This window comes from Talpa europaea, assembly GCF_964194135.1.
Source record: "Talpa europaea genome assembly, chromosome: 12".
In the NCBI taxonomy this organism is placed as follows: domain Eukaryota; kingdom Metazoa; phylum Chordata; class Mammalia; order Eulipotyphla; family Talpidae; genus Talpa; species Talpa europaea.
Window position 1 is genome coordinate 60,512,616 of NC_140079.1, and position 25,027 is coordinate 60,537,642.

The following is a 25,027-nucleotide window of genomic DNA, read 5'->3' on the forward strand; positions in this document are numbered from 1 at the left end:
CACTGTCACACACGTTGTGAGGTCATTGCTCTGATCTCCCAAAATCTGGGTGTGTGGAGAAAAGGGAGGGGAAGTTAGAGGTAGGGAAGTCCCCTCAAAGTGGCCACATCAGTTATTCATTGAGCTTCCATTTTTAGAAAGTGGTCTGGGAGGCTTGTTTTTTTTTTTTTTAAAGAATTATTTTTTTATGCATACAAGAACTGGGGTACAGGCCAGAGGTGTGTGGGTGGGGTCTGAGAGGATTCACCAGAGACAGAGTGGGGAGCAGAACAGTCAGACTGACTGAAATACACTGCTGAGGGGAGCAGCAGGCGAGTCAGGAGAGGTCTGCTGCGCCATGTGGGTTGTCCCTGGTCGGGGATCGAACTCATGCTGTAGAGGGTGCAGATAGCTTCACAGTGCAGTGCTTAACCCCTTGCGCCACCAGGGAGGCTCTGGGAGACTTGTTAATATACTAATTTGGGGGCCCCATACCCAGAGTTGCTGTTTGGGCTGCACTAGGGTGAGGGGCAAGAATTTGCAATTCTAGTGACTCTCTGGGTGATGTCATTGCTGATCCAGAGACCACACTTTAAGAATATCTACCTGCGGATAGCTTCATAGTGCTATGCTTAACCCCAGCTGGCCAGGGAGCTACCCATATGGCGTAGCAGACCAATCCTGTCTTGCCCTCTGCTTCCCTCAGCAGTGTATTTCAGTCAGTCTGCCTGTTCTGCTCCCCACTCTGTCTCTGGTGAATCCTCTCACCCCCCCACCCACACCTCTGGCCTGAATATATAAATCTTAAAAAAAAAAAAATCTGCCCTACAGAGCGCTTTTCCTCATCAAATTTTCATGTTTTTTTTCCCCTCTCCATTGTTTCCAGATAATGATACCACTACTGATAAATATTGTAGATGTGCAGATCAAAAAGCGTCTCAGCTTGATGTACAGTATTACAAAAGGTTATGTCAAAAGTCAAGATGATACCAAATTTTTAATAAAACAGATTTCTAGTCGAGAATCAATTTATCAGGTAAGAGACAAAACTAGTCATTTGGGGGAACACTGAGATATATTCATTTCTTTTAGGACTATTTCTGGATGTATTTAACACAACAGAGAAACTGAAAAGTGAATGCGATTCAATTGTTATGTTATAGGAGATGATGCAGAGAATAGGCCCTGCTCTTTACAGTTTGGCTATCCTTATCAAACTCACTTATGAGCCTCACAGAAAAGCATCTACTACTTGTTATTAAAAAGCAGGGCATCTGGGAAAGGCTTCAGTGGAGTTGAGATTTGAACATGGCTTCAAAGAAAGGGACCATCTGAAGTGGAGAGAAAGAAAGAGAGAAAAAGAGCAAAGATTTGTTTGTGAAAACTTGACATGCTGGCACTGAGGAAGGAGTGGATGAGTAGTAGTACTGATTATTTTTTATCATTCAAAGCCCTGCACACTTCTGGGCAGTATGAAGTATGTACCAAATGGGAGATCAGGGCATAAGCTCATTAGAAACTTGTCAGTGCGCTGAATCACCTCATAACTGGGTTCCCTTACCTCAGTCTGTCTACTCTGGGTCTCTTTGCAATTTAGCAGCATAATTGTTACTTTAAGTTTCATGTGTAACTTTCTGTTAAGAGTACTCAATGGCTTTGCTTGGCTTAAAGGGGAAGGTCTTTGAAGGGGAAGGTCTTTGAACCCAAATATTTATGTCCGTTATCTATCATCTATCAATCAATCAATCATCTGCAAGAGAAGAGAGGAGAAAACACAGAAAGGGTGGTTAAAAATAATCATAATTTCACAACTTAAAATAATATAATGAAGAAATAAAAAGATCCCTCCCAACCCTTCACTCTGCCACTTCCCAGAAACAGCCCAGCGGTAACCATTCCTGTGTCATATTCCTCTTGGGCTTGTCATACTAATTCTAGTTAATATGTATACACATTTAACTCTTGATTTATTATCTTTAACAAGATTTTATTTACTCTCTCTCATGAAGTATAAGAAATTTAGAACATTGCTCCTTTTTCACCTTTTCTTATTCTCCCCATCTCAAATTTTTGGAGCTATTATTTCACAAACAAAGGTTTATGATATTTGCTTTTTAGTTTGTATGTATAAAATCTTCATTCTTTCCAATAAATGACTCTATACATGGAAACCCAAAAGCCAACCTTTGTTATGGTTATATAAATATTAGTTATTGTACGACCTATCATTTGATTTAACCTGTAACCTAGACAGTATGATTCAATGTCATTAAACATTTAGTACTTGAGATTCTTCAAAATGAAACAGTCAAGTGGATTAAAATTTTTTTTAACTGCTATTTTTTCTCTTTCTTTGGATTTTGTTCCTCAGAATGTGAGGAGTCCTGTGTGAGCTATCTTTTACTTTCCTTTTTATTATGTTGGATTATGCCCATAAGTGATTTTTTTCTCATATTATGCATGGATTTATATGTCAAAAAAACTTTTTATTTTCTCTCACATTGACTCCTTCAAATTTTTTTGAGGATATTGCCTTCTTTCAGCATTGTTGATACACATCTGATTTTACTTTTGCTTTTTTAGGTGACTTTTTTCTTGCCCTTTAGAGGCTTCTGAATTTTCTCTTTATCCTTGGAGTTCATAGTTTCACCATGTGTGGGTAAAAAATAAAATTACTCCATGCAACACTTGATAGGGCCTTTGTAATCTGAAGCTTGCTATCTGCTATTATATGTTTGATTATTTCTCTCCCTTCTGTTTTTTTTCCTCCTCTTAGCACCATTTTATTTATTTTTTTTTCAAGTTTAAAAACACTTTTTTTATTTAAAAATTTTTTATTTTTATATTCCCCATACAATTGCGACCTCCTTATTTTGACCCCAATCCCTCCCCTCCCTGCCCCCCCCACCCCCCATAGAGTGACTCTGGTTCATAGTTGTTTGTTGATTTTGATTTTTACTTTCTTATAGTTATTCTTTTTCCTGGTCCCTTATTTAAGTTTTCTAGATTCCTGCTATGAGTGAGACCATCTGGTATTTTTCTTTTTCTTTTTGGCTTATTTCGCTGAGCATGATCCCTTCCAGCGCCATCCATGTTGCTGCAAATTGCATGTGTTTATCTTTTTTGAATGCTGAGTAATATTCCATGGTGTATATGTACCACATCTTCTTGATCCAGTCATCTATTTTTGGGCATTTGGGTTGTTTCCAAAGCTTAGCTATTGTAAACAGTGCTGCTATAAACATAGGCGTGCAGGCTCTTGGCACCATTTTAAACAGATTTTTGAATTTCTGCTTTTAGTCCCTGTTTCAACTTTTTCATGTATTTCAACTTTGTGCTCTTTGCATGAGAACCCTTCAGCTTGATTTTCGAGGTTATTAATATTTAGTTGTTAGCTGAATCCATTCTGCTGTTTAGCCCACCTATTAGAGTTTCTTTTCTCCTTTTTTATCTCCAAGAACTGTGATTGCCCCTTTTGCATAGCAACTGTTTTCTTTCCCTCCTGGCCACATCCCTTCTTTCCTTCCTTCCTGAATGTGATATTCTCTCGAATCTCTTTATTAAAAGAAATTCTGTTTCCTTTATTAATTCTGCTTTTTTGAATTTCATTCTTCCTTTTGTCATATTTGGTTGTTGTCTTTTATTTCATTTTTTTTCTGCCCAATATTTGAAGATTTGGGGTTATACTTTTATTTGCAGATGAGGATCTAAATTGAGGATCTATTATCTCTAGCTGCAAGGGATTTTCTCAGCTTGAGTGAGACTAGTGATTTCTAAATTTTAACCTAATATTGTGTGTGTAAACATAAAAATCAGGGCTGGACTGAGGTTTTTGTCTTCTGGTGTTCATGCTTATTTTTCGAGATGACCATTTATTATCTCAGACTGTTGGCTTTTTTCCTTATTGAATTCAGGAAAGGAAAAGAGGCTGTGAAGACACCTATGCTAATCTTTTTAATTTCTAATATACAAACAATATATTATTAACTATCTTTAGCAGCTAAGATTTTCCTATATAATCAGGGATCCCTAAAGAAGAGCATGCCTGAATTTTAGGAAGGTATCTAACATCTTTCATGATGTCCTTATAGAGAGGACAGAGAAATACTATTTAGATTTATCAATAGTGTTGATTATTGATTTACTTTCAATGCTGGGAACTAAAATGAAAAGAACTACTGAAAGTCTATATTGATCTACATTAGAAAGAACACAGAGCTATTTACTCAGAACAGAAAGAGGAGAAAAGGAAAACCAATACTTAGTGAGGAGAGTTAAAGCATGAAAAGGAGTTTGGTAGAAGTCATAGAGATTTGGGGACAGTTGCCTTGAAGTATAAGAAATTAATTGAATTCCTTCTGGCCTTTTAAAAGTCTTTAGTGAAGATTTAAATGGATTTCTGAGAGGTTTAGATATCAAAGTGACATGGTTCAAGAAACTGGCCATTGGCAACTCACCTGTGGAGAAGACACATAGATGTCTCAGCTTTCTTGATTATATTCTTTTTGTAGATAGGAGTTAGTTTCTCTGCCCTCTCGTGCAAGGCTGTTCTAGGGCAGTTTTACAGAATTTCCCTAAGTCCAGTTTGGTATGAAATGGACTTAGCGGCTGCCTTTGCATGTGTATAAGCAGGATTGGATCAAGTCACTTCGGTGCCTTGAACAGGTGAGAAATTTGGCACCTTCCCAGTAATGATTTGACATTATAAAATAGAAGGAGCAATTAATAAAAACTGTAAACCTCATTCTTATATTCAAAATGAGGGGCTGATTACAGGTGATTTTTCTAAACTCAAAATGACAACAAAAACTTAACTTGAGCTGCTTAAAGGTTAAATAACAACCCAGTTATTCCTTGTAAAGAGCACTCTGCCCTGCATTGTTTGAGTGCAGGCTTTCAGTCTTCTGTACCTGACCATCCTCGGGTCCTGGCAGTTGTTTTGTTCTTAAGGTTATTGGGAAGTCTATGTACAAGTCTCAGGAATGCTCACAGTTGGAGCTAAGCTCCATGGAGAGCAGTGCCTGGGACACAGTGGGCATTTGACAGATACCTATGCTATAATTTAATACACAGTGGTTAGCCCAGGAGTGAGACTAAGTCTTCATTTGCATCAGGAGTTATCTTAGGAGACATGAACTAATTGACACCATGTTTTCTCAATTCTTCCATGTGCTTTTTGTTCCCGACAGACCGGTTCCCCAAACATCTGCTCATTTGGTGGGGTTCTGGCAAGGGGCATTCTCTTTGGTGCATGAAGGAGTGCACATTAATCTTTTATGAGAAATGTTAGGCACAGTAATTAGGTAAGTGACTGACTGCAACAGTATTCACTGTAATTTGAGCGTGAGCATGGGCAAAGCAACAGAACTGACAGGGAACAATTGGGCCAGTATGATTTGGGGGAGCAAATTGTAAATGAAGTGAGATTTCCCTAGATTCTAAAGCCAGAAATGCACTTGATGTGATAAGAAGTTAATGTTTTCTTAATTTCTTGCAGAAATTATTTGACATTTTGGAAGCCAACAAACGAGATGCTATCAAAGAACTAGGTAGGTGATTAGAATATTTGATTTCCTGAAACATACTTTAGTATCCTATAATCTAACCAAAAGAAAATAAGTTTATATTCTCATTTAATCACTCATTCATTCAATAAAAATTTATTGGACATATGTAATGGGTCAGACATACAAAAAGTGCAGTGTCTGGTGGAGGGTATGAACATACCAATATATCATTGTATAAAGTTAGAGGAGTTCAATTATTTGAGAGGATGGCAAGTTTAGATTCCTTATGATTATAAGAAAAAGGCATGAAGATTACCTTTGACAAGGGGATTTGCTTTTTGGTTTTGGTTACCTTTGTTTTCAAGGATACTCAGGAATGTGGGCCTCTAAGAGATACCATTTCTTGAATATCTACAGTTACTCTGCTTGAGTTGAAGCCCACGTAGTAGGAGCCCTAGGATTTCATGCTGTTTTGATGAACTGTCTCCTGTTTCATGCTGTTTTCATGTCTGTCTCCTCATAAGGGGACTATGGGTTAGGCGCCCAAGATGTGCCAAAGTATCTGGTAGAGGGCCTGATATATGATAAGCCCTTAATAAATGAAATTATTGCCAAAGAAATAAAGTAAAAACACTTTACATTGATAATCACATTGTAAGATGCCACATGAGGATCATACTTTCGAAATCAAAACATGGTATAATGAATGAAACTGTAAGGTTGGAAACAATAGCTCAAAATACTTTGGTATTGTTTCAGATTATCCAGGACCTAGAGTTGCTATTTACATGCAGGCTGATTTTTATTTCTGTGCTTTTGAATATTACGAGCTTAGAGCTGCTGCCTTTTATTTTAGATCAGTATACAATATTACAAAGTTGTCTTGGTTCAGTCCTCTAAAACAGAATGCTTGCTCCCATATGGTCACTACAATAGATTAGTGAATGCTAATTATGTCAGGAACTGTGCTAACTGCTTTATGTGCAATATCTTATTTAACCCTTATATCTATGCTGTGAAGCAAATACTATTATCATCTTCATGTTATGGATGTGAAACTGAGGCTTAAAAAGGTTTACTTGCCAAAAGTCACATGGTTAGAAAGTAGTGAGATAGATTTCATGCCTACGTGTATCTGACACAAAACATGTGCTCTTGATCATGCTGTCCTTCACTTTACTGCTCAGCACATTTCAGTTTGAACAATGATTGAGCACTTTTCAGGTGTCAGGTGTTGGAGCACAGGGGAAAATTTTCCCACCCTTTTGGGTTCTTCTCAGGCTAGATGGCAAACAAATTAACAACAGGCAGATTTGTAGGAGAAAAGACCAAATCTTATTGCATACATTTGAAGAATTCACATGGCTATACATTCTAAAGTAAATAGGATGTATTAGGGCTTATATCTTGTGCTAAGGAATGGGGTAGCTATCTGGGGCATCAAGGAGAGAGGAGGGGGTCTCACATGACAAAGATGGGATGATTTCATATAATAAAACCTTGCCTGTAGATGTTTTTCCCTGCCTTTTTCTTGGACAGAAGGTTATTTCTGGAGATGATTCTAAATCTAGGTAATCTACATTCTTTAAGACTGTGACAATATTGTAGTTTTTTCTGAGGCCCATGCGGGCTTGATTTACCTTAGTTCCACACACTAAGGTGACACATATTAGGAAAAAAACTGTTCTGGACATCTTGGAAGAAGCCTGTCTGAATATTTGGGGGGGTGGATTGGGGACCGATCTTACATTGCAGGCATTGTTCTAATGCTAAGGTTACAAAGATGACAAGGATGCTGTTTTAGTGTGGACTCTCAATCCCATCCATGACTGATTTCATGTTTATTAAAGAGGAAAGAATATGCTATTTGATCTCAGAAAGACTCACCAACCATAGTCCAGGGGCTTTTGTAATTTAATCACTTATTCGCTCAGTCTCTCCCCCCCCCCATTACTTAATATGATGATGAAACAAAAGAGTAAACAATAATACAACAAAGAACAAAGTAATGTGTTCTTTAATAGAGATAAGTGAAAGGTGCTGTGACAAGAAAGTAGACATAATGATTTTCTCTTATTTGGTGGGGGGAAGCCAGTTTTCAATCTCCTTATCCATCAAGTGTTGGATCTAGTCTTACTGACCTCATAAATACTGTCTAAAACAGTATGGCAAAAATACTTTGGAAATTATAAGTGTTTCCACAAATACTGGTTACTATTGTAATTATTGCCTAGTTTGTGTGCTGACAGTTTCATTTGCTTCAGGACATATAGAGCACCAGTGTCGTGATGTTGTCATTACTTTGAAGACTAGGCAGGCAATCCAGAACGTGATTGCTAAAGCTCTGAAAAACCTCACCTTCCTTTGGTCAAGAGGCATCATTGATAAATACGAGGGAAAAGAGATTAATAAGGTAATAAAGCAATTGTTTGATTCCATCAGCCCAACACCCCAGCCTACTCTGTTACAGAGTAACAGAGTGTAGTGAGTGAGAGAGATTCGGAAGAGTGATTAACCTCAGATGCTGATTCTGTAATTTACCTACAGCCTTTGTTAGTGCCAATGGCAACTAGTACCAGTGCTAGTTGGTGTACTCTGTGTCAAAACTTATTGATTGTGGGCCTCCCTGGTTGTGCAAGTGCCTAAGTCTCAGCACTAGGAAGCTATCTGCAGCCACTGCAGCATGAGTTCGATCTGTCTGGGCTGCTGTTCCCCTCAGCAGTGTATTTCAGTCATCCAGCCTGTTCTGTTCCCCACTCTGTCTCTGGTGAATCCTCTCATTCCCCCACAGCTCTGGCCTGTACCCCAGTTCTTGTATGCATAAATAAATAAATCTTAAAAAAAAAAAAAACTTCTTGGTTGCAACTAATAGAAACCAGTATTAACTAGGTTTAACAAAGAAATAAGGTTGGGGATTTAACAGTAAGGATAGAGTGCCAGGCCATGTGGCTAGGCCTCAGGAAGGGACTAGAACAAAGACCTGTAAGGCTTTTCAGATTTTTCTTTTCCTATCAGTGTTGCCATCTATGGCATTTTCTTTTGGCACCCTCAACAAACTTATAGATTTTTCTGCTTCTCTAACCACTGAAGGAATAAATGCTGTCAAGTCCCACCAGCTGTGATAAGGGAGGACGACATGGTAGGGAGGCAACCAACTTGTGTATGTGAGTGTCTGTGTGTGTGTGTGTTGTTGGGGGAGGGATTGAGAGATACTCTAATTATTACCTAATAAATTAATTTTTGAAAAATTATTAATTTGTGTGCCAAAAAAACAAACAAACATAGGATAGTAGAAAAGATATTAAATGTTTCATCCTACCACTCTATCACATCTGCCATCCAGGCTGTGTATCTGTGCAAATGAGAATGTTTTTCCTACTCTGTACAAAGGTTTATCTGCTTGGTAGCATAAAGCAGAAACAGATGTTCTGGTCCTACATTTTGTCTGGTCCCAAGTCTGCCCAATAAGAAGCTGCTCCTGGGTGTCCTAGACTTTTCCTTGCCATTGACTTCCTGGCTACTGGCCACTCTGTGCCGTATTCTGGCCATTTCCTGGACAGTGCTGCCTCACCATGGTCCCAGAGGGATGTGGAACAGAGCATATTCCCCCTGCTGTTCTCTCCTTCGGTTTCCATAACATAATGACCAAGGTTAGCTCTCTAGCCTGACAGAGGGAATAACATGCTCTTTTACTGTACCCCTCAAGTTCCACCTTGCCACATGCTGTCTCCCATAAGGCATGCAGTGCTGATACAAAAAAAAAAATCCCAGTCTGTACATGGGCCAGTCCTCTGACCTGAGCTGATCAGTTTTTTTAGCCATGACCTTGATGTTTTCCTTGTCTCAGCCCTGCATGCCTTAGGGGTCTCCTACAGCCACACATTATGTTTTGTATTCTACTTTTTTCATCTATCACATTGAAGGATTCAGTTTATTGCTTGAAAGATTCAATCCTATGTAGGATTCAGTTGATTGCTTGATGTCCATTAATTAAAAGAAATAAATAATAGCCCCTATGAGGAGCCTTTTTTTTTTCTGTACGTCTATTTAGAAAGGTAAATCCATCATTCAGCAGTTACTCAATTGCCTAATAAGTCTTAATTGCCAGCCAAAGAGATATAATCATCAATCCCAGATCATAAAGAGCTAGATATATTTATTCAATTTAATCAAGTAAATATATGTTGGATACCTACTAGCATTATGGACTCTTGAGGAGATTCAGATATTTAATGACTATAACAATGACCCCAAATTCCCTGAATTGATTCCATCAACATATGTTATATTATATGGAGGGTGAGACAGATAAGTAAAAATATCAATATTGCAATGTAATGACTTGTACAAGGTATGCCAGGCAAATAAAAAAATGGTTTGATTATCTCTTATTTTTTTATTATCTTTGATTATCAAATTAAAAAATGAATGATTATCTCTTACCAGGTTCATTAGCCATAAAAGGCTTCTCAGAGGCTGAAAAACTAGAACTGTATTATCTAAAATTGGACAGATATAGAGAAACAAATTATACACATAAAAAATAGAGAGATCACGGTATTAAATTTTGTAGTAATTAACTGTGACATTCAGATAATTTGAAATTAAGACAGTGTAGATTACAGTGTTGATTGGATTAGTCTAACAATGAAAATAGTAATAAAGGGTGAATAGTGTCCAAAAAAGGTTAGAATATAATTTAAATAGGCTGAAAAAACTATGAGCCAAAGTCAATGTTAAATTTATTTAACAGTAGTTTTAAATTTTTCCTTAGTTTTTACCTAATGTTCCATTCCTGTTACAGGATCTGATTACTGTTGATTGTTTTTAGGTACTACTTTTAAAAATAAAGGCACTTAATAACTTTCCAATGTTAATTCCGCTCCCCACTCCTGAGAAATATCTTCATAATATTGTGTGGCTGGAAAATAATGAAGTTCTTATTGACTTCTTCAAGGTAAAAATTCTGTCTCCTCTTCTGACTCGTTTGATGATAATTGTTTTCCTTTTTTTTTTTTTTACTCAACAATTTAAGATTAACACAAATATATATATATATATATTTTTTTTTTCAAAGTAAGAATCCTGTAATGACTAATGAAGGGAACTCAAAATGAAGGACCCAACAAAACCGAGAAAAGTAGATTTTATTTTGAGCCTAAAGACAAAGATAATTTACCCCATTGTCTATTGAGGATGAACTATTTCTGTTACCTGATTGCTGCCAATTCCACCTTATTTTATGTTATAGAGTTCTGGATTTTCAGGTGCATGCTTTGGAAAAGACTTTTTTTTTTTTTTTTTTTGGAATAAGAGTCTCAAATGTAAATCACTACACAGACCAGGCAGATGATTTGAAAGCAAAACCAGCTGAGTGTAGTATGACAGGGAAAAATGTAAATTGTGTTGTGTATTCAAAAGATCATACTCTGTCTAAAGTCAGCTGAGTGTTATTAGAGGAACTTGGACACTTTCAACAAATACTTATTATTTTCTATGTGCCAGAGACTGTTCTAGGTTTGGGGATATGCCCATGAATAAAATAAATAAAGTGTCTTCTTGCATGGATTTTATAGTATATAGATGGATAAGAGTAATAAAAATACCAACATCGAAATATGTAGTGTACAAGATTACTAATAAAAACTCTGGAGAAAAGGTAAAAAAGGGAATATGTTTGGGAGCCATATTGTATGGGTAGTCAGGCAAGACTCTTCTAATAAGGTGACATTTGAGATCTGAAAGAATTGAGGGAGCAAGTCACCTAGAGAAATGGGAGAAGAGCAATCTAGGTCTTGAGGTGAAATGTGCTTGGTGTGTTTTGGGAACATCACAGAGGATCATGTGTCAGGAGCAGCGATGAAGAGAGAAAATGAAGTTGGAGCAGTTTGTAGACAACCTGAATTAGTAGAACTTTGTTGGCCATGACTTTGGCTTCTCTTCTGAATTACAAGGAAACCTGCCGGAAGATTTTAAACAGGGAAGTGACATGATCTAACTTGCATTTTAAAATGACCATCCTGGGCCTCCCTGGTGGTGCGCACCGCACTGCAGAAGCTGTTGGCAGCTTCTGCAGTGCGGGTTCAATCCCGGCTGGCTGGCGAGAATCCCACATGGCGAAGCAGACCTCTCCTGTCTCGCCCGCTGCTCCCCTCAGCAGTGTATTTCACTCAGTCTGCCTGTTCTGTTCCCCGCTCTGTCTCCGGTGAATACTCTCACCCTCCCATGCATCTGGCCTGTACCCTGGTTCTTGTATAAATAAATAAATCTTTAAAATAAAATAAAATGACCATCCTGATGTTATATTGAGCTATCAGGGGTCAAAGGCAAATCAGAGAGACCACTTGGGAGGTGATTACAATACTGGAGGCAAGAGTTGATGGTGTTTTGGACTAGTAAAAGTGTTACAAAGTGGTCAAGAAGACCAGTTAGGAGATGATCACAATATTGGAGAGATATTCATTAATTCACTCTTTTGCTGCATAAACTTTTATTGAGTGTTTCTGTCAGATTGTATGAGGTTCTAATCACAAGTCTACAGATTGCTTGATTGTCCCTTTCTATCTAAAATTTGATAAAGGTATGTCAGCAAGTAGTAATTCATTAACAAACTAAAGAATGTAGTTGTGTTTTCATGTTACTTGAAAGCCATTTTAGCTTTACACACTTATTTCCATTTAGAAAAGTGACTATGATGTTGTTGTATTGACTTTTTTTTTTTCTTCCAGGAAAAAGCTAAGCTCGCCTATTTTGATTATGGAGATATTATTTGTAAAGAAGGTGAAATGTCACAAGGAATCTACTTAATTACTTCGGGAATGGCAATTGTAAGGGGCTATTTATTCTTTACTAAAAATGTATTTTGAAGTGTATAATTATAACATAAGGAGAAATTCAAGAAAAAAGTTTCAATTTTTATTTATTTATTTTTTTAAAACTTCGCTAGCTTTTTTTTTTTTTTTAATAGAGGCATGTTTTATTTATTTATTTGTTTGTTTGTTTGTTTTGTTTATACATGCACTGGGTACAGTCAGACGTGCGGGAGGGTGAGAGAATTCACCAGAGCCAGAGCAGGGAGCAGAGCAGGCAGAAGGACCGAAGTACACTGCTGAGGGGAGCAGCGGGTGGCAGGAGAGGTCTGTGCGCCATGTGGGACCCTCCTCTGGTGGCCGGGGAGCAGCCAGGGATCGAACCGGCGCCGCAGAGGCCGCGGGCAGCTTCGCAACCCAGCGCTCAACCGCTGCGCCACCGGGGAGGCCCAAAAGTTTCAATTTTTAAAAAAAAATTTATTCATTTATACAAGCACTGGGTACAGTCAGAAGCACGGGAGGGTGAGAGGATTCACCAGAGACAGAGTGGGGAACATGCCGCGGACCAGCACAGCAGTAAACGATGAGGCCGTCTCAGGGTTGAGAGACTGCGCAGGGTGGTCAGGGATTCGGCTGAAGAAATGACAAACAGACACACTTCGAGAGAGTGTAAATCTGAGTGTGATTTTATTTGAGTTAGTTGCCAGTATATATACAGGAGCAGTGAATGGATTTAGCTTATCGCTGAGTGGTTTACATTTGGACCTAGCCTCTTTCTTAAGTAGATAATTCATTAGTTTTGTTTTTAAGCTATATGATTGCATTTTTTTGTTTTACTAGCTACTTTTTCACTTAAACTATATTTTAATTATTACAGGGTTTAGTAACGTTTCATTTGAGTCAGCCTTGTGTTAAGGATTTCATATGATTTTTTAATTAACTACAAATGACCTTTATAGAAGAAAGAAGGAAGTTTTAGAAAGACAATGAAGGGATAAAGTTTGTAGTTCTAGAAAGACGAGATAAGGAGTTGGTCGTAATCCTTTGATAGGCTTTTGTCTTATCCATGTCTTCAGGGAACTTTGCTGTACTCCCCTGCCTCAGGGAGTTTTTGCTGTTCTCCCCCTGCGAGCTGGTTCCTTGCCCAGCCGGACCTAGGGACCTTGGCGATAGCCATTAGCCCTAAAGGTCACTGCAGGGGGAGGTGCAGCAGGAACAGAACAGGCAGACTGATGAAATACACTGCTGAGGGGAGCAGCGGGCGGCAGGAGAGGTCTGTCACACCATGTGGGACCCTCGCCGGTGCTGGGAATTGAACCGGCGCTGCAGAGGCTGCGGGCAGCTTCGTAGCCCAGTGGTCAACTGCTGCGCCACCGGGGAAGTCCCAAAAAAGTTTCAATTTTTTAGTGCAGTCTCTTTTCCAAAGGAAACCATTTCTGCTCAGAATGGCCACAACAGCTGGGAGTTAAATACCCAACATTTGGAAAGCACTTCATATTTTACAAAATGCTTTCACAGTCACTATTTTTCCGTATAACAATCCTGGGAGAAAGTAGTCTTTCCCATAATGTTCAGATGTGGCACCCAATACCTGGGAAGGTTGAATTACTCATCCACAGGAAATGAGAGCCAAGAATGAGGGATGCAATGTCCTAGCCTCACAGAGATCAAATAGGGTGAAGATCAAAAGTACAATTTTCCTTCTGACCAATAGGAGACTTTTGGTGACAAGGGAAAGATGTCAGTATAGTGATGTGGACAAGAGTCATTTAGAATCTGAATACTAGTATCTGAATATGATACCAAATGTTGGCCTCAGTTTCCCTCAGCTAATAAAAGGAAACAGAGTTTGAGGAAAAGGAAAGTGGTTTAATTTGTCAACAAATGAAGAAGGTGCAGACTCATGTCTGAAAGACCACTATCCTGCTCTTTGGCAGAGTGCAGGGTTATTTATACAAAGGGAAAAAAGTGGGGAGCTGGGCAAGAGTCAGCAAAGGGAAGGGAAGGGGTCGACACGGAGAAAGGTGGGCAGGTTGGGCGCCAGCTTGCGTTTTCAACAACTGGTATTTAACTCCATTTTCCTTGGAACGCAAGAAGACAAACCTGTCAAACAAAGGGGAAAATTGCAAGAGATGGGGAAGACAAACTTGTTAATGATTATCTGAGAGACTAATCATTATTAATTACATCAAATACAGGGGTGAACCCCAGCTTATGACACAAATGATCCCTAGTTCCTAGATGACAATTAGAAGTGACAACCCCTTATTATAGTGCTAGAAGTATATTTGACTTTCTATTTTTAGAATGGCTATCTTTGACCTTAAAAATACAAAAAATGATCATGAAAATAAAAAATATCAACCTATATAAATATTATAATACAAAAACACATATAGAAACTATTAAGTCGTTGACACTTTCCATTCATTAATTCATTAATTCATCTAACAAATATTTACTTTATTACTATCAGGCAACAGGTACTGCTTATTTTTGGCACGGAATTGACAAAACAGACAAAAACCCCTGCCTTCTTAGAGTTTAGTTTCTAGTCAAGTCATAGAAGAGGGTGGGCAATGAACAAAATAAATAAGTAAATTCTATAGTATGTTAGAGGTGATAGATGAAGGAGTTAGTCGTAGTCAAGAATTGTAATATGTTATGGCATTGAATCCTTATAACAACTTTGTTTTCTGCATGAGAAAAATGATGCACAAAGAAATTAATTGACTTGACCCCAAGGACACCTAGTAAGTGGTTAAACCCATGGAGTCTACTTCCGGTGTCCATGTGCTTGGCCATTGTACAGTACTGCCTTTATTAGCAACCACATGCTTAGTGCTGTTCCCATTAGAATCATAACAAAAATATATTGCTACCAGTATTTATTAAATACATTAAATCAAACACATAAAAGTTGCAGTTCATTTGGGAAAATTTCTTGTAATATTTGAACTAAGGCTTCTTAAAACATAAGTCCAATGATATTTGGGCTGAAAATGTTATTTTAGTATTCTATAAATGCTATTACAAACCACCATAAATTTGGTGATTTAGGTTTATTATCTGAATCTCATAGCTCTGTTCAGAACTTCTATAACTTAGCTCTTCTTCTGCTTGAAGCTCACAGCCCAAAATCAAAGGTTTGCATTGTTTGCATTCCTTTCTTGGAAATTCTGTGGGCAGAATTAGTTTTCAGGTTCCTTAAGGTTTTCAGAATAATCCAGTTCCTTAGAGTTATAGGATAGATGTCCTGCTTCTCTGCAGGACCTCAGCTGGGAACCACCTTTAGTGCTAGCTCCCCTTTGGTCATTGCTTGCAAATACACACATCTCAGAGTTCATCCTTTCCAATCTTTTTCATGTTGAAGCACTTCTCTGTGACTGATTGTATTTCCTGTTCTACTTATGAGAGCTCAAGTGATTACATTGGGTCCCCCAGGATAATCCAGAATCATCTCTTTAAAATCAGCTGATTTAAAATCAGCTAATTCTACTTGTAAAGTATCTTCACAGCAATATTTAGATTAATGTTTGGTTGAATAACAAAGAGAGGAATTTGAAAGGACTTCTTTAGAATTGTGCCTATCACAAATGATATCTTCTTTTTCTTGATTTGTAAAAAGCAGAGCTATTCTTCACTGCCCAAATGGCCTCTGAAGTGGATTCAAAATTAAATTTAAAAAAAGAGTTCAATCTTTTGGAAGCTCAAATGCCTCTAAAACTCTGAGTTGGTAATCAATAGGATGGGAGTGCAATTTTCACAGCAACTTAATCAGTTACTCTCTGTTCCCTATTTCCTGTATCCTGAATAGCCTTCCTCTTTGATGTTTACAGCTACAATTTCTAGAGAGTTCTCTAATCCTTCTGATTGATTGCTGATCTTCCTCCTGAGCTCTGATAGCCTGTTTCTTCCCCACCCATGGCTACCAGTTCTTTTCCTGAAGAGATTCAACCATCTTTGTGATCATTCTAAACTTTTTTTGGTTGATGTCAGATGATGACAAATGCTTATTTTTAAACATTATAAGGAAGACAAGGTTTTTAATTGAAATCATGGCTTGGTTTGGAGGCCAATTAATTCATGATATCTGATTTATGCATTCTTGAATTTAAAAGTTGTGCCCCCCTCCCCCGCTTCCCCACCCCCCACCCCAGCAAGACACCAGAATATCTAATAGATTCTGAGTGGGTGACTACATATATTGCAGACTGCAATTACTACTTTGGTGGGATTTTTATTTATATAAGGAAGGTATAAATAGAAAGTTATAAATAGGGGTTCATCTGTAAAGCTAAAGATTGTTAATAGTCTTTGCCTTGGAGAGTTGAAATGTGAAAGAAACCATGACTTTTGTGAAGCCTGCTTCTGTTTTGAAACCTGAAAGTGTTCACAGAGAATCTTTTCCTTCTGCTGTAGTAAGTGCAAGAGCAGTGGGAACTGCTATGACTTAGTCAAATGTTTTAAATTTTTTTACTTTTGCATGTTTTTTGCCTTTTGTAGTTGCATAGTCCACTTCCTACCTTTGGAATAAACCATGGTCTAAGGCCCGATACAGAGTCCAATACCATACTTACAGAATACTGTACCAGTGGGGACATAATTGGAGAGTTGAGCTGTCTGCTTAAGCATGAAATTGAATATACTGCCATCTGTGAAACTACTTTACAGGTAAGAAGCTGGTGTTGTCAGTACCATGGCTATTAATTGCTTGTTCTTCAAGTAAATAAAGAATACTAGTATCCTTTCTTCCTTTGGATTTGGTATCTTACTGAGTCAACCAACCAGTTACTGGGAAGCAGCTAAGCTAAGGAAGATTTTAGTGTCTCACATCTTGAGTGTAGGACTTGGAGTTGAGATAGTTTAGCCCCTTTGAGTCTTAATGTCCTTGTTTATCAAAAGAGAAGATCTATTCATCACCATGGATGGTGGCAAAAAGTGAAAGGGGGGAATTGTTAGGGGGAAAGGATGTCCTGAGTGAATTCCATATAGGCTTTGTGGATGCCACCCCCACTCCATCAAGATACTGGGAACTACAAATCCCAGGATCCCCAAAGGGAAGTTGTGAGGACCTAAAGGCAGAATTAAACGGCCATTTTCTCTGTTTGTAAATAAAAACCAGCCATGTTAGTGGTGTCTGGGGCACTTGACTGGTGCTCTTGGCCAGACAGGTTTGGTCTTGGCAGGTCATTTGGGATTCCAGGTCGGTGGAACAGGTAGGATGCATTTAAGAACTTATCTCCCTCTTTTCTTCCTGAGTTGTACATTTCCTCATTTCCTTTTCCCTTGTAAATAAATCTTTGCTAACTTAAAAAAAAAGTTCAAAAAAAAAAATAAGAGAAGATCTAGCTTTTGGTGTGTGTGTGTTTTTTTTTTAAAGTTTAAGTTAAATTAATTTATTTTCATACATCATTAGTTTTTGGAGAGTATTTGATTTCTCCCCCAGCTTTTGATGTTATGATGATTAGGAAAATACCTACATAAAATTCCAGGGGTGGGGAATTCAAATTGAAGTGAGCCAAAGTTTGTGCTTATAAGGAAAACAAGCCTTTGGGACCATTAGGTGCAATGCAGCAGGATCCAGAGTCTTAAAGACCAAAGAGATTGTTGTTTTATCAGTTTTTATCATACTATTTCATTTCTGGAAGAGGATGAAAACATGGATTTAGTATCAAGGCTGAACTGAATTCATTAAAGTTCATGCAGCTGGGATTCGGAACAAATGGTCTTCCTTGCTCAGGGAAGGAGTTTGCCTCTGGAAGAAGCACTGGGAATGAGCCCACTTTACCTACTATCACAATAAAAATAGATAAGTATATGTGGCTCAGGTCCTGGTCCTTAGGCTCATAAATCATCTCCTTTATCATAGCTATTGAGTGGTGTGAATTTTCCTGACCTAGTATTAAGTCTGTAGCTTTAACTTGATTATATTTTATCATGTTATCCATAGAAAGAGCCTCTGCATGGGCCAGTGCTTTTAAGTGACCAAGAATCATACTTACACTAGAGTCAGTTTTTCTAAGAGGTTAAATGAAGATTAAACCTATAGGCATTTTGTTTCCTGATGTCATTTAATTCCAAAATAAGTTTGCTGTTTGATACCTCCTCATGTTTCCAGGCCTGCTTTATCTCTCTGGAGGACTTATATGAAGGTTTCGATGTCTTCTGGCCATCCCTAGAATATAAAATATGGCTAAAACTTGCTCTCGGTATTGCCAATCAATATTTTGAATCAAGTCTCATCAATGAGGTAAGTTACATAATTAAAATATGAATGAACTTTTATCTACTATATTTTTTACAAAAGTGCATTTCATGTTAGAGGCAAAGGCAGAAAAGAAGGTTGTATCTGTTGTCAATCCTGTAGTCACAGTTAGTTTTCTAAGGCTATTTGATGTCATCCCTTAAAAAAAATTAAGCAAATATTAAATAGATTCCCCCAGAACCAAGCATAGCATTAATCGGAGTGGGTTAATAAACAGTCTGGTGTTTACAATAGTCTACTCTACCTGTGTTAATGTGAATCTCCTGCTTTTAAAAAATCTTTACTGGAGTAAATGAGCCGCTTATGTGAACTTTTTTCTCGAAAATAGTAGCATTTTGAGTTTGTTCTAGCACTGGTAAAATTTACAATACTTATATTCTATTTAATAATTATTTGAGCTCCTACTATGGACTCAGGAGCTAGGGAGGTGAGAGACCTGTAGTTAACAATATTCATTGAATAGACAGACTGGATTTTAGTTTGAATTTAAAAACGAACATAACTCAAGAGAATGAAAAACAAGCATAGACTAGAGAAAATATTTGCAAAAGAACACATCTGATAAAGGACTGTTAATCTGAAATACACAAAGAGTTCTTAAAACTCAACAATTGGAAAACAAACCAATTAAAGTATAGGTCAAAGGTCTTGACAGATACCTCATCAAAGAAGATATACAGATTGCAAATAAATATGAAAAGATGCTTCACATCATATGTCATCAGAGAAATACAAAATAAAACAACAATAAGATATTATACACCTACTAGAATGTCCAAAATTCAGATTAATAATAATACCAAATGGCTAGTGTTATGCAGCAATAGGAATGCATATTCACTCACTACTGGTACTGGTACAACCACCTTGGAAAATAGTTTATCTGTTTCTTACAAACTAAACACACTGTTACCAAGAATTATGGTACAATCCAAGAATTATGGTCCTTGATATTTACTTAGTGATAAATGTCACACAAAATATCCACAAAAAAACCCTACAATAGTGTTTATAACAACTTTATTCATAACTTATTGAAGAGGTCCTTCTAGAGATGACTGGATAAATAAACTGTGATATATTCAGACAATGGAATATTATTTAGCACTGAAAAGAAATGAGCTATCAAACTGTGAAAAGACCTGGAAGAAACTTATATGCACATTTCTAACTGAAAGAAGCCATCTTAAAAGACTTCATGTTATATGATTCCAACTATAGGCCATTCTGGAAATGGCAAAACTATGGAAACCATAAAAAAGATAAATTGTTGCTAGGAGTTGGGGTGGGGAGTGAATAACAGAGAGACCACAAAGAATTTTTAGGGTAATGAGAATCCTCTGTATGTTAGTGTAATGATGGGTAAATGCCATTATACATTTCTCCAAATCCACATGATATACAGGACTGAGAGTGAACCCTAAAGGAAACTATGAATGTTGGGTGATCATGTGTCAGGTCATCAGTTATAACAAATATACTGTAGTGGAGCATGTTGATAACAGTGGAGGCTATGCCTGTGTGGAAAGCAGGGAGTATTTGGCGTTTTTTTTTTTTTTAAGATTTATTTATTTATGTATACAAAAACTGGTGTGCAGGCCACAGGTGCAGGGGTGAGAGGATTTGCCAGAGACAGAGTGGGGAGCAGAACAGGCAGATCCACTGTCTCACAGTGGGTGAGACAGGAGAGGTTTGCTGTGCCATGTGGTTAGCTCCCTGGCCAGGGATCGAACTTGTGCAGCAATGGCTGGTGATAGTTTGACAGCACTGATTTTTACCCTTGGGCCAGCAGGGAGGCCCCAACAGCAGGGAGTATATGGGATATCTCTGTACCTTTCTCTTAATTTTGCTGTGAACCTAAAAAGGCTCTCAAAATTAAATCTTAAAAATAATTAGCAAATCATATTAAGCATATTAGCAATCATGTTTCTTTTACTCAGTGCCAATGATTTTCAGAAAAAATTTAGCAAAAGGGTAAGGAGAATTATTTTCTTCTCTTTTCTTTTTGTCTTACCTTTTCATGAGCAGTAGTTTAGAGTTGTTTAACATAAAACTCCAAAGGAGAGAATTAGGATAAATAGGGTGATGTTCTATGGAGTCACACTTGATTCAATAATAAGATGGATGTCCATCTTATTTTATTATTATTTTATTACAAAATAAATTTTATTTATATTATTTTGTTTATTACAAAAACACAAGAAAATAATAAGCTTCCACCCTGACTTTATTCCCCAGAAAATCTCTATTTTAAACACTTCGGTTTATTTTCTTCTAGAATTTTCCATAAAAAAGCTAGCCAATGAACACTTTTTAGAACCCTTACCTCCTAACAGAATTATGTTGTACCCTCTTTATTATATAACTTGAAATTTACATGCATTTGAAAACCAAAATGGATTATTTTTTAGATTTTCTTGTTGTAAAATTCTAGATAAGTTAGCGAATTTTCATTTGATTTTGGTACTTCAGCTGTATTGATGTCCTCAGCAATTAAATATTTGATTTGCCTGTAGGGACCAAGGTCTGAGGGCTGGGTCATGTCACTGTGCACTCCCTATGGCTGGAGATGTTCAGAGTGGCCTGATGGCCCCTGTTTTGGGTGCATCCAGGAGATTCCAGCCATTAGATGGACCTTTAGCTCCTGTACATGCTACAATGGTGGTGGGAGATCTATGGGGATCACACCTGAGGGAAGAAATCAAATACTGTCCAAAATTTAACAACAGTACAAGAAAACAAACAAATTTAATTTAAAAAAAAAAAAAAACTTGGAATTGAGAATCTTGTCAGAGGCCATTGTGACATATTCAAAGAACTCAGCTAAATCAGCCAAATTTGCTATTTTCTTGAGATCACGTATCATTTTGTATGATTTATAGAAAAATGTAATTTTATTTTAGGACCTAAATTTCCAGAAATGTGTGATGTGCAATCTTGTATATGTGGAGACTTTGTCAAGCTATAATGAAATGGCGATTGATAATAGGACCATGAAGTTCGTTATTATTGTGTATGGCAGTGTGATTGATATAAAGACAGAGACATCTTATTTTGCACCTTGTATTTTACCTAAAACTTGTGCACAGGTAAGGAGGATCATTTAGAAAGGTGATTTGCTTTTCATGGTGCCCCTTAAGTGACTTTAAAACTCAACTGACCATTTTTCAAAAAGAAAGTTAACTTGGAGCGACCCTGTAATTCTGACACACCCTCTAGCAATAAAGTCAACATGACCAGGGTTTCAGTGTACTGTCATGTAGTTTGTGTCCTGCTCATGGGACAACCAAGGGATATATGGGTCTGGACTCTGTCTGCTCTCTGTTTGCCAAGTCATTTGTTCTGTTATGGGACATCCTTCTCTGGGCTTCCCAGAGTGCATTTTTACTAGTTCCCACTAAGGCAGTGGTGATATCAAATGCTACTATGGTTCTGGAAGTTTCTGCACTGGTTGATAGTGAAACAGGACAAACCAGGGAACTACAGCTTACCCAATTGTTGGGTCCTCATCTATGTGGTCACCTGCAGAACATGACTCAAAAGCAGACACACGGGGAGAAACAACAATAACAGGATTTATTTACACAGGGAGTGAGAAAAGGGAGAGGTAAGAGAGAGGGAGGGAGAGAAAGAGAAAAATTACTGGCTCGTACCTGGCCAGATGCCATCTGTCTCATGCCAGATAGTGTCTGTTGAGCAGAGACCAGAGCTCAGGGTGAAGCCAGTTTCTCCACAGACACCTCCTCAAAGGCAATTTAACTGCTAAAGCTCCAGCCCTACCCCTATTTTCCATCATCCCTGCAGGATATGAAGGGGTGGAGTCTGGAAAGCTCTGCCTTCTACTGTTGAGATGGCTATGAACGTCCCCTACTGGCCTGGAGGTTGCACCACACTGTTGCTCTTATAAGAAGGGAGGTGATCAGGGCTCAGGTTGCTTTGTTGCATGTTGAGGACTGTGGGTGCAACTTGATAGCTGGTCCTGGGCCTCACTGTCCCATGACGAGAGAGAGGTATACAGGTATAGTACAGCGGAGACAGAAAAAGACGAAACAAGACCCTTAATGGATCACCAGCTGTTGAGTATAGGAGTGACAGAAGGGGGGGATCAAGAAGAGTGGGAAGAACTGCCATCTCTTGAACCTGGGAGAAAGTTGGGAGAGATTCCTTTTGTCTTATCACGCTGAGGAAGGTCACTAATTAAATGAAAAATTGTGTCCTGGAAAAGTTGGCAAATGTCCTAAAAAGCACTTTTGCCCCCTTCATCATATTCTTATTTTATATCTCTCAACAATTCAGAGGTCAATAGTGATTTGAATATCTTTTTTTTTTAATGAACAGAAAGTGGAAATCTCTAGGTTTGAAAGAAGGGGTAGGAATGCAGAAGGTGGGAGCACCACCCACAGTTTAGTGTGGTAAGTTATCAGGGCTTGGAGTCAGGCACACTTGAATTTGAACCTGACCCTGTGCCCATTAGATATATGAGCACAGGGAATCTGATCTCAGTTGCCTATTATTGATACATGGGTAATAGTAGCAGTTGTAGGATCTGGTTGTTGTGAGGATTAAAGGAGAAAATGTGTGGTCTCTGGTGATGATAGTTTATTTGTTGTTTGGCTGCTACTTGCATTCTGGGAGGTCAGATTCTGTGGCATGCAAGGCAAAAGCCCCAAGATGAAAAGACCGTATTGCCATCTGGGAGACTGGGCCAAAGCCCATAAATGTCAATGTATGAATAAAAGTAACTCAGCTGACACTGGGGAGTCTCTGTTTTCCAAACTGAGAATTTCTAGTCTGTTTAGAGGCAAGTTGTGGAAATTTTCTCTCTGATGTCTATAAATATGCAAAAGATAATTTGTTGGTCCAACACTTTTTGAAACAGCGTTAAAGAGAATTTGAAATGAATAAGATAGAACTTGGGGTTGGAGGCCTAGTTCCAGGGGATGGCTTATTTCTTATATTCTTTGGAAAGGTTAAGGTTAGGAAAAGAATACTTTTTTTTTAAGATTTATTTTTATTTATTTATGCATTCAGGAACTGGGGTGCAGGCCAGAGGTGCGGGCAGGGAGGGGGCGAGTGGATTCACCAGAGACAGAGCAGGGAACAGAACAGGCAGACTGACTGAAATACACTGCTGAAGGGAGCAGTGGGTGAGACAGGAGAGGTCTGCTGTGCCATGTGGGTAGCTCCCTGGCCAGGGATTGAACACATGCTTCAGTGGCTGCGGATAGCGTCATAGTGCTGAGACTTAACTCATTGCTACACCAGGGAGGCCCCAGGAAAAGAATACTCTTTTGACTAATTTTGACTTTTCTTCCTTTAGGTTCAGGGAACTTCAGATTTAAGCAAGCTGCTGGTTATCCAAACATCTGAGGCTTCCCCAGAAAATACTGTATCAAATGTCATGGGTAAGGGGTAAACCTTTAAGAACAGGGAAACCATTGAGAAGGAATTTTGATACATGTAAAATTCATTTAATTCTTCAAAAAATGAAATTGGAGGGCATTGTGTGGGTTTATCGTCGCTCTCCATCGTTGGGTCCACCTGGTTGCCACTTTGAAAACATAGATTCAGAGACTTCCAGACACTGAAATGAAAGTGACTCCTTCCTCTCCCATGCCCCTGGCTCTACCCCCTTGCAGGAGGAGAGCAGTTTCTATGTTGGATTCTGTTCCTGCCCTGTTTGGGGTGAGTCACATAGTGCAGTTTGGGGGCTGAGCAGGGGAGGGGGTGAACTTTCTCACAGTGAGCTCAGGTTTGAGGAGCGAGTTTGTTCCCAATAATCAAAGGAACATGAACCCCACCCCATGCTCACTGAGAATCCAGACTGTGGTGACAGTCACAACTCAAATGGCTTGCTCTGAGTTGTACATCAATGGTCACTAAGTAATTATAGTCACTAAATATGTATTAACACCCAATCACATGTATCACGGAGCTAAATATTGCACAAAAAATACTAGATAGGGAGGCCCATACACTAGAGAGAATTTATTCTAGATCTTTCTTCTAGTGCTCAGCATTAATGCCTTACCAAGTCCAGTGTCACCATTTTCCCTTTTACCCTGACTTGAAAACAAAGTCATCCTGATGTCTTCCTCTAGTCGCCAGCATTCTGGTGAATACTTCATGTGACCTGCTAGCTTAGACATTATGCAATTTTTTTTAAAAGATTTATTTTATTTATACAGGAACAGGGGTATAGGCCAGATGCACGGGAGGGTGAGAGATTCACCAGAGACACAGCGAGGAACAGAACAGGTAGACTGACAAAATACACTGCTGAGGGGAACAGCAGGCGAGACAGGAGAGGTCTGCTCGCCATGTGGATTGCTCTAAGGCTGATGGGGATTGAACTGGCACTGCAGAGGCTGCGGACAGCCTCACAGCGCTGCGCCCAACCACCTGCGCCCCCAGGGAGGCCTCCATTATGGAATTCTTAAAGAATTGTTAATTTCTGAGAATGG

The 25,027-nt window shown here is 38.4% G+C and overlaps 1 protein-coding gene across 1 annotated transcript in view; it reads left to right on the top strand.

The window, feature by feature from the left end:
- The window catches only part of SLC9C2 (solute carrier family 9 member C2 (putative)), a gene marked incomplete at both ends in the record, with an annotated part of 61,243 nt that extends 37,264 nt beyond the window's left edge, over positions 1-23,979 (top strand). The window contains 9 exons of the mRNA XM_084250067.1: positions 866-1,015; positions 5,477-5,528; positions 7,751-7,899; positions 10,318-10,443; positions 12,215-12,313; positions 16,802-16,969; positions 18,417-18,548; positions 21,467-21,652; positions 23,884-23,979. Coding sequence (XP_084106193.1) covers positions 866-1,015; positions 5,477-5,528; positions 7,751-7,899; positions 10,318-10,443; positions 12,215-12,313; positions 16,802-16,969; positions 18,417-18,548; positions 21,467-21,652; positions 23,884-23,979 — 1,158 coding nt within the window. The remainder of the gene's footprint in view (positions 1-865; positions 1,016-5,476; positions 5,529-7,750; positions 7,900-10,317; positions 10,444-12,214; positions 12,314-16,801; positions 16,970-18,416; positions 18,549-21,466; positions 21,653-23,883) is intronic.
- Between the last annotated feature and the right edge of the window lie 1,048 nt (positions 23,980-25,027).